This window comes from Varroa jacobsoni, unplaced genomic scaffold (genome assembly GCF_002532875.2).
Source record: "Varroa jacobsoni isolate VJ856 unplaced genomic scaffold, vjacob_1.0 contig01016, whole genome shotgun sequence".
Lineage (NCBI taxonomy): Eukaryota > Metazoa > Arthropoda > Arachnida > Mesostigmata > Varroidae > Varroa > Varroa jacobsoni.
In genome coordinates, this window is record NW_019214569.1 from 81684 (window position 1) to 95466 (window position 13783).

The 13783-nt window shown below is 42.7% G+C and overlaps 1 protein-coding gene across 5 annotated transcripts in view; it reads left to right on the forward strand.

The window, feature by feature from the left end:
* The window catches only part of LOC111271785 (uncharacterized), a 47273-nt gene extending 33956 nt beyond the window's left edge, over window positions 1–13317 (forward strand). For 3 of the 5 annotated variants that reach the window (XM_022852777.2, XM_022852778.2, XM_022852779.2), the window contains exons 4-10: window positions 3521–3889; window positions 5110–5604; window positions 6733–6912; window positions 7192–7434; window positions 7914–8298; window positions 8572–9043; window positions 12967–13317. In XM_022852777.2, the coding sequence (XP_022708512.1) occupies window positions 3521–3889; window positions 5110–5604; window positions 6733–6912; window positions 7192–7434; window positions 7914–8298; window positions 8572–8762 (1863 nt within the window). In that variant the 3' untranslated portion in view covers window positions 8763–9043; window positions 12967–13317. Of the gene's footprint in view, window positions 1–801; window positions 1470–1502; window positions 1927–3520; window positions 3890–5109; window positions 5605–6732; window positions 6913–7191; window positions 7435–7913; window positions 8299–8571; window positions 9044–12966 lie in introns of those variants that run through there. The other 2 variants (XM_022852783.1, XM_022852782.2) reach the window with 2 other exon arrangements.
* The last annotated feature ends 466 nt before the right edge of the window (window positions 13318–13783 follow it).

Consider the following 13783-nt stretch of genomic DNA (forward strand, 5'->3'; position numbering starts at 1 on the left):
ACTGTGTTGATTTTTTGCAAACGATCTCACAACGAATCTCCGTCACCCTATAGGGCATTGTGGCGTATGATATCTATCACAGACATATTTTTGAACAGACGCAGTCCCAAATACGTTCAAACCGTGATTCCACCGTGTATCACATGATGATTTGAATGCTCTAGTTCCTTCCACGCGTTATAGCTACTCTAGTTCGTTATACATGCTCATATCTATGTGATAAGCTGACAGGTAGATACTTTGCGAGTTATACCGTGCGCCGGCCGCTCGCCAACTCTTTTTCCCTGCTGCAATAGTTTCGGCGGTAGCAGCGAGCGTTCTCGGTGGAAGAAGTGGACACGCCAGCACTGGTTATTTACCGCTCGCAACTCAAGATAAAAAGGCTCAGTTAAAAATGCCAGGTTGAATTCTCTCTCTGCTTCTGAGCCTTTACAGTTTCCTTAGTGCCACTACTATTATCATCACTATAAGCCTTTTGTTCGCCCGTTCGCGCACCCGCACCCCCCACCCTGTCACAGACACTCGACCTAGCGATAGATTGTCGAATAGACCAGTATCAGCACGAATGGTGACATGCTGACATCCGCGATGGCGGCGCCTCTTTGCCTAACTGGCTTCCTTGTTTGAACGACTATCTGCTCTCTGGCTGGGTAGTTGATGTACGACCTCGCTGTAACAAGCGAGCACGTGAGTGCTGCTTGCATACCTGACGCCCTCGTCTTGGAAGCAAACGCTCCTAGCAAGCCATTGGCCAATTTCAACAAGATCCTTCTTGTCGCCATTGGTCCCAAGCAGGCCGATCGGCAAGGGGCCCTACTAATGCTACTGGGCAAAGGAGCTGTAAGGCACGCTTGCTCGTTCGTTCGATGACGGCGACGGCTGTGTCTACTCCCACACCTTCTCCCTTACTGTGGCACCAGCAGTCTCGAACAGCCTCTCTATGCTAGCAAGCGATTCAGCCACAATCCTCGAACAAACACAGCGAGCTTGCTACCACTGCCGCTACTATAATAATATTGTGCGGCAATAACGTAATTGCTGTTCTCATGTTGGTTGTTATTTAAGTAACAGTGTGATACGATTAATCGTCTTATTCCTATTCTGCCGCAGGCCTTATATATTGTAGCTCGTGGATGAACAGTTCTTCTCTGGATACGTGATGTCCCTGAACGACGGAAAGCAAACGGATACTCTAGATCCTATAATAGTTCTAGTTGAACTGAAAAGGTGGAAATGACGAGAAAGACATTATGACGCGGGTCACTACATCTCGCCATGATTAAGCGCCTGTGTGTTTGTGTGCGATCGGGGTTGCTGTGAAGGGAGCCGTTGTCGCCGGCCAACGTCACTGCGCACAAAATACTGTTGCGGTATCACCTACGGCGTCGTGCATTGGCCGTTTGTGGATTCGGTCCGTGGTTGTAAACGAGAAACAACCAGTTTCTGCTGGTCAAAAATCGCGTACGAGAGTAAGCAGCATACCATTGCAATGGAGCAGCGTACCATCACGAAATCGCCGTGTCTGACGTATTTCGAACGAAGACAGGAAATGTATGAAGTATTAGCTGATAGCAGCAAACGTGGTTAGCGAATGGACGAGGCCGACGACTCACGGATGTTCGTCGTTTGTCTTCAGAGAATTGAGGAAACACAGAAATATTTAGTTTCTGTTGTTTGTTTCCGAAATCGAATATGAAGAGGATTAAATAATAATACCACTGGATAGGTTCCCAGCGGGATTTCAGTTGTTGCCTATAAAAATCGACGAGTCCATACCAGACTCGCATGATATCATCAACAACTATCTTCTGGAAAATAATCCGAACTATCCATGGCTGGTCTTAGGCGGTGTTTTGTTGCCCTAGCCTACCGGCAGGCTAGTGGAACTGTTGTCTGATGTTCTGTGGTCTTCCTAGAATAGATGGGGTTTGTTATTTAGTTAATATAAATACCTCGGCTAGCATGGAATAACTGATGCCATCGTTATCGGTACTAGTGTTTCAAATTGCCTTAAACTGATCTTACATTTGAAGATATCTTCAAATGTGAAGATATAAACGGCGACCACGCAACGCACTGAGATGATACGAGGCACCTATTGATGCCCTTTATCGTTATTTAGGGTTGCAAAAGTTTTCCTATATAGATTATAAATATACATAATATATGTAAAAAGCTTAAAATCTGAGTAATGTTCACTATACGGCAATATTTCGTTCAGAAACTTTTAATTAGGAGTGGTTAAATTCTTTTATCTGTTAGTATATACCGCATAGTCAGTAATCGAGGTTCAAGCTTAACTGAAAATGTCTTTCTGTTTTGTTTTTAAATCAGCACCAAGTTAAAACTCTCCGATTCTTTAAGCTGGTAAGCTACTGGCTAGCTCGACGGGTTCCGTCTAGCCGCCTCCATTGCAACTCTGTCCGAACACAGATTCGTTCTAATTGCTCAGTGTAACTTATACTGCCATTCTACAGTTTTATGTAGTTCATTGAAACGCCAGCTATTTAGAAATTTGTGACGCATCTCTGAAACATGCACAATGGAACGAACCTATTCACATCTGATGAATTTTGACAGATGAATGTCGCTCGTACGGCTGTTCACTGTTCTGCCAGCTGACGTCAAGGGTTGCCTCTGGCTTCGATCGAAAGGCCGTTTCGAGGGTCTATTACATAACTGTGAAATCAGCTGGGGTTTGTGAAGTATGTGGCTAGGCTTACGCTCGACTGTGCTCGATGGATCGGTCATGACGATAAGTCGCAGGTGTACTCGTACACGCTATTGCGGCCTCTATTTTCAAATATTTTGTGGAAACCGAAGGAACAGGACAGAGAGAATTGTTGGGTGGAACATAAATTTCACCCTCGCCTTCTAAACAGGTCGACTTCGAGTGTCGCATGCGATCAAAAGCGAACTACTCTAATTTTCCGTTTCTGCTTGGTGAAATTCGGGTTGTGCTGCAAGTATTCCTATGATTCGAGCTTGATGTTTGTTTTCGGCAATGGCGCAGCAGGAACGTGGCCTCTTATGGTTTTGGTTGACTAATTGCTATAGCACGTATTGCCAACAGTTAAAAAACATGGACGGTGAACAGATCAGACCTAGGTCATCACAACACTTACAGCAAACAGCTTAGCAAATGTCGACAAGTTAGTTCTTTGTGTAGCTCATGTTAAGCAAGTTAAAATGAAGTTGGAAAAACTAGGATCTGTGTAATTGCTGATAATGTGTGATTACGCAGTTTGCGTGTGAATATCAAATACTAATTCGGTTTGGAGGCTTTTTGAAGCTTCCGTCATCGCCGGTAGTGAACCATTGAGCCAGCGTCAGAAGTGCGCGGACAAAACATTATTCTAGCTGAACATTTAAGTTCATCCGTAAATATGCACAATATACGTTTATGCATTAGAAGTCATGTTCCACCGTGTTACCAGTAATGCTATCCACTGTTGCGGAGCATTGACGCAGTTAGGCTGCATAGAACTAAGTATATGATGCCGTTTCATTTACTCTGCAGGTGGTTCAAGAGCGACTGGCGGAACAAGAAGAAGAGCGCGATGCTCGACAGCGACTCGAAGACATTATAAATATGTGCGCCAATTTTGTCTCTGGCTCCGTGGCGACACCTGCAACGACCAACGGTCACTCCCCATCTAATCGATCGTCCCAGCTAAAATCGCCACCTGGTAGTCGAAAGTCGCCTCCGTCAACAATTGGCATTAAAACCAACGGATCACTAAAGGCGACAACGCCCTCGTCCGAAGATGAGCTTGCGGCAATCAATAACGTTGCTGACTCAGCTGCGCGAACCCCAGCTTCGCCGACCAGTCCCCCGCAGAGTCCACGCAATCGCATCAAAACAGTTCCGGGAATACCTTCACCCAAGGTCTGTGAGAATCTTGATGAATCATTCGAATGAAATGTGTTGGACCGAACATATCTGTAAACTGCAGCCGATTCTTCCATACAGCGGGAGGGAACAATAGGGACGGACACTGCTTTCAAGGCTAGTTCTATTTTAGGGCAAGAATTGGTTTCTGCGATGGCCGATTAAAATTTGCGCCCCACGTATCGCAAGTCGTTTCACGCCAAAGCCTTGTCCTGCCGTAAGCTAGTTGCAATCATAATTTGCCAATATTGGTTGCCTGTCGTTCCCTTGTCATTTTAATAGAGTGAGCAGCTCTGTGCCGTTATCAGGTATGAGTCAGACGTCTGTAATGTGACTGCCGTCGCGTAATTATCGTTCTGCGACTAGTACTATTAGGGCAGCTACACTATTTATTATAGTGCGGAGATTTTAACGAGACATATTATACTGTTGTTCTAACAGATCTGATCACAACAGACCGACACCGCAATTCATTCTATCTGAGCTTCTATTACTTAGTGAAGTACAATTCGTTGTCAGGCATCGCTCGAGCTCTCCCTTCTTTACCATTATATATAAAGAACAGAGTACTGAACTACTTCAAGCAATGGGGTTTGCGTAAACGATACTTTTCTATAGAATCGCTTTCCTTTCGTTCTCTCAAATGTATTCCCTGAGGTAGAGTTTGCAGACGAACCTTGCAGTATTCCTACCCGCCACAACTCTGTGTAACATAACGACGACTCGTTAACCATAAAAAGGGTTGTTCACGATTTGATTCAATATACGTGTAGAACTGTTTCACCTGCAAAAAGCTTAAGTTGACTACGTCCTCGATAGCGACGAACGAGTATAGGAATAAACTAGCGGACATTGAAATAAGAATCTTCCTATGACCTTGGTGGCCGCCAAAAAATAAATACAATACTCAATCCCTGCTATAGTAACATTATTAAATTGGCCCTTTGAACTTCTTATAATGGAAACAGCCAAAAATATCATTGATTTGCAACATTTAGTCTGATACTTACTACACAGGAATCGTAGGCTCCGAGCCGTGATGCAGTGTTGTTTTGATCGACCAACTCCGTTTAGCGTTATAATACTTGAGTCGATACGTCTTGGTCCGAACTTCCAGCCATATCGGACCAAGCAATAATTAATCAAAAACTAAAAAAAGTGACCAAACCAATTGCATTGCTACTCCTGTTAACATACGATGAGTTCTACTTTGATAGGATACATTGGGAGCACCGTCGCCTAACTATCGACCGCTGACGAATGGCATCTCGACGTCATCGGGCGCTACCACATCGATAACAACGGTTGTTACATGCGGCGGAGGGAAAGGCAAGGATAAATTGACCACTACTGTCGCCGGAGTTACTACTGCTGCTGCCGGCGCCGCCGCAAGCATTAGTGATAAAGTGCCGGCGCGATCTTCGTCATTACAGAAAATGGCCGCTCATATTCATGCCGCACAGGCGTCGCTTCTGCGATCACAGTTTGTGCAGCTGGAGGCCGCATTCAAGGAGCAGTTGGACGAGCTGCAAATGGAGTTGGCACTTGTCACAGGCGAGCTGTGCGATGAGCAGTTCTCACTCAAAGAAGACCTCATCCAATACGGTAAGATCGAGGCCGAACAGGAAATTCTCGTAGGAGAAACCCTGCGCGAGAAAGAGGATGAGGAACGAAGACTTCACCTCGCTGGCGAACGAATACTCAAGTGGCAGGTTAGTCAGAGTATATTGGAGTTGGTACTATGACGGCGTTCGCAGCCAGTATTGAAAAATACGTTACCGAACAAGGACATACGCTTGTGTAGATCGAGAGCGAACTGTCAAAAACAGACAAATAGCTCTGTCGTTGTTTAAAGGACGAGAATTTTCCCGAACTGCTGCCGACAATAAGCGAGCCCGTTCTATAAGTAATTCATTAATTTGAACCTGTAAAATGTATGTCGATCAATATCCGGTACATATCAGTAGTCATAAACAGAGGACAGCAGACCATAAATGCAGGCTGCTCAGAGTAAAACACGAATTTCAACAAAAAATGTCGTATTTTTTGCGAACATTTAGTCTAAATGTGTCCACTGTGTATGTGGTTTTTGCTAGAACCATTTGCTGACACTGCTCCATGCGGCTAATTCTTGCATACCTTTTACATTTATAATAAAGATAAGTAGATGATGATTTTACGTTGTTGAGTCAAACAAGCAAGACCATCGATAATTAGGGAACAGGTGCTGGGGGTGTGGCAATCGCCACAAAAAGAAGTGTACTGTCGGTCAGCCCTCGCTTAGTTGCCTCGTTCTGATAAAAGTCTCACCTTAAACAGGAGTTTCTCACTAGCGTAACCATGAGGATATGTGAAAAGACGACCGCTGGTGCCGGTCACAATTATAGCCGTACGTATCTGAGCGTTGTACGCTCTCGCTGCATGTTCTTACAAAAGAAAAGGGAATAGGTGGCATGAGGGAGAACGAAGTAAAAGGGAACGAAATAAATATAGAGAGAGATAAACGAAGGCAAGCTAAAAACGGCACTTCGCGTTTTGCTGACTGCTATGTGATGCAGAGAAATCGTGTGAATAAGTTACGGTAGCGATGCTGGCAATTGGATATGTACTGGTCAAAGATACTGGCCTAATGTGGGCTGTATACAGATATATGCGTGCATTAAGAGCTTTTTATTGACGCCTATAATCAATAGGAAAGACTATTATCAAATCAATCCTTGACGGCCTCCTGTATTTAGTAACAATGTGTACAGTGATGCAAATAATTTGGAATATTAAGCCACTGGGGTTTTCGCTTTGCTAAGACCGACCTATTTCGCATTCTCCACAATTGTCGTCAGGAATTAACAGTAAAAATGGCCGAAACACTCGATGACCCAGTGTCACCCGCACTTGAACGGGAGATCTCGGAGAGACTAGAGAACGAGGTCGAGTGCCTAGAAGCTGAGAAGCGTGCCTACGAAGATCTCGAGTTCCAGATTATGGAAAGTACGGCCCGTAGAGATGAACGCATTGAAGAGGTACGTAGCGCGCTTTGCAGCCACGAGTCCGTGCTCGATGGAAGCTGGTATATCGTCTCACAAGTACCTTAGAAGGCCTGTTGATTCGTAACCTTCGTTATTGCCCATAACGTGTAGGAGCGTGTCAATCTGGGAAATATCATTATGTATGAAGTTATTGTTTTAGCTGAAAATTAAGCAATTTTAGGTAAACGTATTCCCTCCTCGATCGGTAAAACTTTTATTAGCGGATCGTCTTTGCGGCGCAAATGCTTGAACCGTCACTATAATGATGTTTAGGTAAATCAACGCATCTTAATGATGAGCCGTTTGATCGAGCAAAAAGAAGCTCGTATCCAGGAGCTACAAATGCAGCAGCGAACGATTGCAGACGAACTCGAAGCTAAGAAGCGTGAGTGGGCCGAACAGCAGCGTAGCCATCAAAATAGTCTGCGTATAGTTCAACAGGCACAGCAACAGTCCAGTCTTGACTCCGAGAGCCTTTCAGGCAGCGAATCCGACACTGAATCCGAGTACCAGCATGTGAGTGCCAGAAACACGACCCATATCAGATACAAGAACCAAACTCCACGAGTAAGGCGTCACATAGTGAACAGACTAACCCTTGACAAGGACAACCGTAGTAGTAATATAATGCTAGTATTCCTCAAGGAGTTTAGGCGTCGAGAAGACCAAATAAAGATAGAGTAGAAAATATCGTTCTGCTTGCCATCAATGATCAGATGAGGGATGAACAAATTCAATTCTATGAAGGCTGAATGTGGCTACTGTAGGTCATCATGTGTGATATAAATTACCAACAAAAGTGAATCCTTCGGATGTATCAGCTAATAGTCACAAGTAAGCCGTTGGTAGTAGAAGCAGGTTACCTATCAGTAGTAAGTGCCAATTAAACTTCATAGTAAAAACACTGTTAAAAAGATCAAGACAATAGAAACGCCTGCTGGATCCTAACGTGTGCGTCCACATCGGTGTCTGCTGTTCCACTGGGCATATTGCAGTCTAACTGCGGGTCAGAGATGGTGTCCTCATCAACGGAATCCGAGGAGCTTTTCTCACCCAAAACCACCGCCGCGCTCGGTCAGATGGGCACCGTTTCTGTCTCGCTACGGAATAACAACCGCCGGTTAAGTCAAAGGCCGCTAACATGTTACCTACCCGTGTTTCCCGATCAGGGACACTTTGATCTGCGTGCCCATATCATCAGCTGCGGACATCAGCTAGAGATTTGCGCGCAAGACGTAACCGTCGACAGTAACAGCTGCCGTGGATACCTCTACAAATTAGGCAGCGCCAGTAGATGGTGGAAAAAAAGATGGTTCGTCTTTGACCGAGCAAGCCGTGCGCTAATGTATTTTATGGATAAGAGCGAGAGAAAGTTGAAAGGTACGTGTTATGCATCAGTAGAAGAATATAGGTTTGGATCGATTTCTTATTGTTTTTTTTTGACCATCAATAGCGTTAGGGGTCCCGGGGAGGCAACAGATGAGTTTCGTTGATATGTCGTAACTGTCATTTTGTCTAGTTTAGCTATCAAAACGTGCATCACATGTTATCTAAGATACTACTTGTTTTCTGTTTGAAGAGTAGTATTCATTAGAATGCTAAAAGCATGTAACAAAAACGTTTTTGGTATAATTTTGTGCTTTCATTACACAGGAGTGATCCATTTCGAGTCCATCGACGATGTCTATGTTGATCATGGAAATAAGAAGATGGCCGCTTTCTGTGTCAAGACTCTCGATCGAATCTATCACTTATCGTCAACCTCTCCGGAAGCCATGCGCGTATGGGTCGACGTGATTTTCTCAGGAGCGCATGGTTACAATCGCTTTCTCGGCCAGGACTGACGTCTGTGTATCTCTGTAGATGAGCAGCAACGACAACGACAGCTCTTAGAACCGAATTGGCAAGCTGCATCGCTCCTATTCGATCTCGAACATCCAATCATGTCCCTTGTGCCCTCGCGAAGCGCGCAGATCTTCAACAATAACAACTATCTCTAGTTTGATCAACTCGTCATTATTATGAAACTTTCCGCGGAAATTCATTGCGAGTGAAGGCTAACTGTTAAGGAGAAGCCTGCAGCGAGAAAAGGAACACGCCAACGGACACAACGATGCATCAATAAGTATGTAATTGATACGAAGACCACGGGCCGTCCCTGTTCAATCATTCTAATGTCTGTAGAAATCAATGCTTTTAAATGCAAAATGGGAAGCGGTGTGGCGTTCTCTACCACTTTTTGGAAACCAGCACCTCTGGAGACCCTCTACTCTGCTTCAGAACTAACGAGTCCTTCAAGAGCTACAAACGAGCCTATACTAACTAGTTAGTTGCTTTCTAACTTTGTAAATTCGATGGCGCGGATCTGAGTAACGGCGCCCATCTGCTAACGACGACGATGGTGACTAAAACATAACAATACAATTGATCATGACAACAGCAGAATTGATAAAGAGATATCAATGCAGCAGCGTTGTGAACAATAAAATGCTAGTAATACCAATATTAAGTAACAATGTTTAGCTATAGTTTATCGCGCAAAGACAGACAATAACAAAGGTATGTTGTAACAATGAGGCTTAGGGTAAAAAAAAGTTTCGCACGGATTATAGTCATGATAAGTCTCTACGTTACTAACTATGGACAACACGAGATAAAGTGGTCGTTACATTAATGATATTACAGAATAATTGTTCTATTATCTCTTTAGGTGCCGGCCTAGGTTTATATATATATATATATATATATAGATTAAAAAAAGGTGAACCAAGCACTTGTGGCAGGCTCGTGCATGCATATAGACGTGACAGGCACAGTATACACTGAGAAAGCCGTACAGAAGAATAACGAAGACTGAAAATGATGGTAACACGAAGCGCTCTATTTATCTTACACTAGGCACGATGGAGGACCATATAATAAATGAACATTTGATCAGACTGAAGGCGACGCAGCAATTATACGCATCACAGAAGGATGCGAAGGTTTTAAGTGATGAATCAGTCACCACAGAAGCTGTCTGCTGTGGGCAGCGGAGGTCCAGCGGATTTTTACAAAGCGAAGTATCGAGTGTCGACAGCGGTAGAGAAAAAAGAATGGTAAAATAGGGACAAACAGCATTTTTTTTCCGGATTCGAATAGTGTGTAAATGGTTAACGAGATTGGAACGTCACTATTAATATTACCAATATGTCTACGAGCTAGACAAGCTGACCGTAATGATATGAACAATAGAATGATTGTTCCTGTCATATAATGGATGATACAATTAGGATGACGCAATAATGATGACTGCAGTGCCGACAATGATGCTGATGAAAATATATCATTACTACACGCAGATTAATCTACACATACCGTATTATATATATACATATGAGGACTATTCATTCATCAGGTGCAACGGCCTAGTTAGTTGCCTGTTTCAAATATGGCTCGCAAACAACACCATCAGCTACTGTTACACGAAAAGTACGAAAACAGAAAAACTTTCCTCATTTTTCTGCTAATTGTATCACGATACCGCTGACTGTATATGGTACATCTGACTGATCTAGTTCATGTGCCTAATGCAGAATTCATACTAAAAACTTCGTGGATTGTACAATGACGGTCAAAATGGTAGCTGGGACGAGTGACCCACTCGCCTCCGTCTGCTCCAATGCAAACGACTATGATGATAATGTTATGACTTCAATAGATTATCCACCTATTGTTGAATGCTTCAGCTACTGCTTTCCAATGAGGATTAAAAGGCTTATGAATGGCGTGGAACACGCTTTGTTTAAACCTCAATCTAGCCAAGTCTATTTCTCGCCGAAACATTTTTCCGGCGGGATTCTTACAACCCAAAATCATATGAAAGTTGAAAAAGAGACAGTCGTGTATGTGTATTTAACAGTTCTTTCGGTAGATTGTATACTTATTCAATAATAATGATAAATGGACGAGAATGCGGCTACTGCGACTAAGCGAAACCACAGGATATATACAAGGAAAGACAGAGAACCACAATACAATACGACCAGAATTATCAAGAGAAGCACGGCTGATAGAATAGTGTCCTTTAAAAGCAAAGCCCACTATGGTCTCCTGTCATCAGCTATTCCTTTGGAACGTATACCCAAAGACAGATACTTTATTACCAACTTGCTTCTAGGATCTTGTTTGTTGTTTAGAATGAAACAGGACAATATAGCGCCGCTCTGTCCCCTAGTAGCCATCTCATTTCAATTACGGTTCGATGAGGATTTTCAAACGTATAACTTATCATATAGACACACAGAAGCCTTTGTATAGAAAACAAGGCAGCATGGGAGTTCTTAGACATACAAGTAAAGGAACCTAATAGACTCACAATGAAACGTAACTAACACAGAAATACATCGGTAAGCAGAGCCGCTGATGATTAGATGAAAATACGTAGACGGAAAGTTCAGCTTTGCCAGAGAAAATAACAGCGAATCCACGAATCTTCATAATTTCAATGCTGTTAGCAGTCACTAACTTCTACCACTTAATGCGGCCAGGAAAATGTGCTTCATGGGTCGAAGTTGCTCTCGCCTGCCGAAACAATGACGAACCTGACGATGCTAATCATGAACTATCATTGTTGCGTTATCGATTTTTTATTGACTGGACATGAAAATATGACCGATTGATTATTTAATCGATACAATCGGGTCATTTGAGGATCGATGGCTGCTTTGATTATTTCCGCTAGGACATTGGGTAGTGATTACATGTAAAGGCTGACAGCGAAATGACAGTAAATCTATGATACTTGTGACTGGCTGCCTGAACTATTCGGTGAGCCAGCCATAGAATGGGAGACAGAAGGAAATAATAAATAACCAACGATTAAAAGAAGATGACGATAGTGAGCATAATAGCAACGATGACTAAAAGTAAGATTATATATGCTGTGAGAAGAACATGCCTTTCTTCGGTAACGGCTTCGCGAAGGCATGATAGAGCTATATAACTAGGTCGAAAGGAAGAAAGGATATGGTTCGAAGAATGAATGACAAGAGTCCTGTGTACCATTAGGTATTTGGCAAGCTGCTGACGATAGAAACAGTTTCCGTATTGGGTTTCGTATTCTGTATATACTATGTGCTATGTATAGGTTATTCTGCGTGCTTTCCGTTGATGTTACGCGCCCCTGCTTGTTTGCTTCGTCCGGTGATAACACAGCGCATCCATAAAATACACAGCGAGCTACAAGGTATAATGGCCAGAGCAAGCTCTGTATGTGTTCACAGCAAACAAAATGGAAACGGAATCTATCCGATTTGTTGCGTATAGTTAATTTTGTATTCCAACTAGAAGCATCGCGTAGTCATGCAACATAAAAACACTGGCGTTTGTTAGCCACATTGGCAGCGTAGCTCTTTTTGTACACTTACCAATTTATGAAATGTTGCCGAAGCTATCGTCCCTGACATTAGCAAAAAAAAGAAAAAAAAACTATTCCAAAATGTATGCCTTCACCAATTCTAGACACGCGTGCTAAAACAGACCTCAATGGTGGCACGGGAGACACAGGAACCAGTAAGGGAGAACGACTATCATAGCAATAGCTATGAAGGCTTATTATAAAAGAAAAAATGTCCAACCACACGTAATTAGCATTACCACTCTATGCTTTATTAGTGATGATTCCATCATAGTCGTACTCATAATGGTGAAAACAAATAATAGTAGTATTGTTAACCGTGAATATTGTTAGATTGGCGATAACCAAGTAGTAACGCTAACCTTATCGAAAAAAGCGGTGGATATCGAAAAATGAGATCACAAAAACTAACAAACATAGGCCAGTCATAAACAGGACAGCGACGCATATTGATTGACGAGGAGGAAGACAGGAAAGCGATAAGAACTACTAATTATTGTACCTATGACCTCGAATAAAAGCGGCGAAACAAAGGGAATCTTCAAACGAGAGCGATTCTCGTTATTATATTATTATTTCTTATTCTCTCCATTATCAGTTTAAAGATACTCCAGTTGCTCGTAGCATTATAATTTCCTTTTCTTCGGCAGGTTCGACACAGAGAGTAAAGAAACATCCGGGCCACACCATATCCCAATGTCGCAAAGGAAAAAGCCCCCAACAAAGGAAGATTAGCGAAACGAAAAGAGGGACGTTCGTACAACCTCATTACCCGATGGCATTGCATACACATAATACATTAATATCATTCCGGATGAAATAAAAATGATAAGAGCTATTAGAATACCGCAAGCTGACAAACGTGGCATTACATATGTGGCTACCGAATGGCATGAAGTATACAATGCAGGTGAGTCATAATGATAACCGTAACGATAATGATAAAAAAACAACGTAATAATAAAAATAATGCTATTAATAAAGCGTTGCACATGCCCTTATGTCTAATAAAGTCTTTATTGGTTGATCCAGGCAAATGTTCATACTACCAATCTTTCGAGAAAAGTTTCTATATTGATGTTCAGCGTCGCTTATCAGATTTGCTAAACCCAACTAATACCTAACATTGTCCTGTTTGATTGTACTATTTTTAGGCAGAAGTCTATGTTTTTACCTCTACCCAAATAGAGATGACGACTATATACTGTATCTCTATAGGCGTGCCTGCTTAGTCGCCAGCAAACAAGGACGTTCATATTGGGTAGCGGCTCCACTACTTGTTTATGCGCGTATACCCATTTATACCGAATACACATGTTAGAACATCAGGCGATGTAGAACTTCTATTTTACGTATAGTACTCGATTTTTAGCGCTGTATTTACGTTTTCAGATGGAGAAAGCACGAATGCTACAAATTAAGCATGATTGCATGTCCAGTAATGCACAGTTCAGCTATCCACTTATT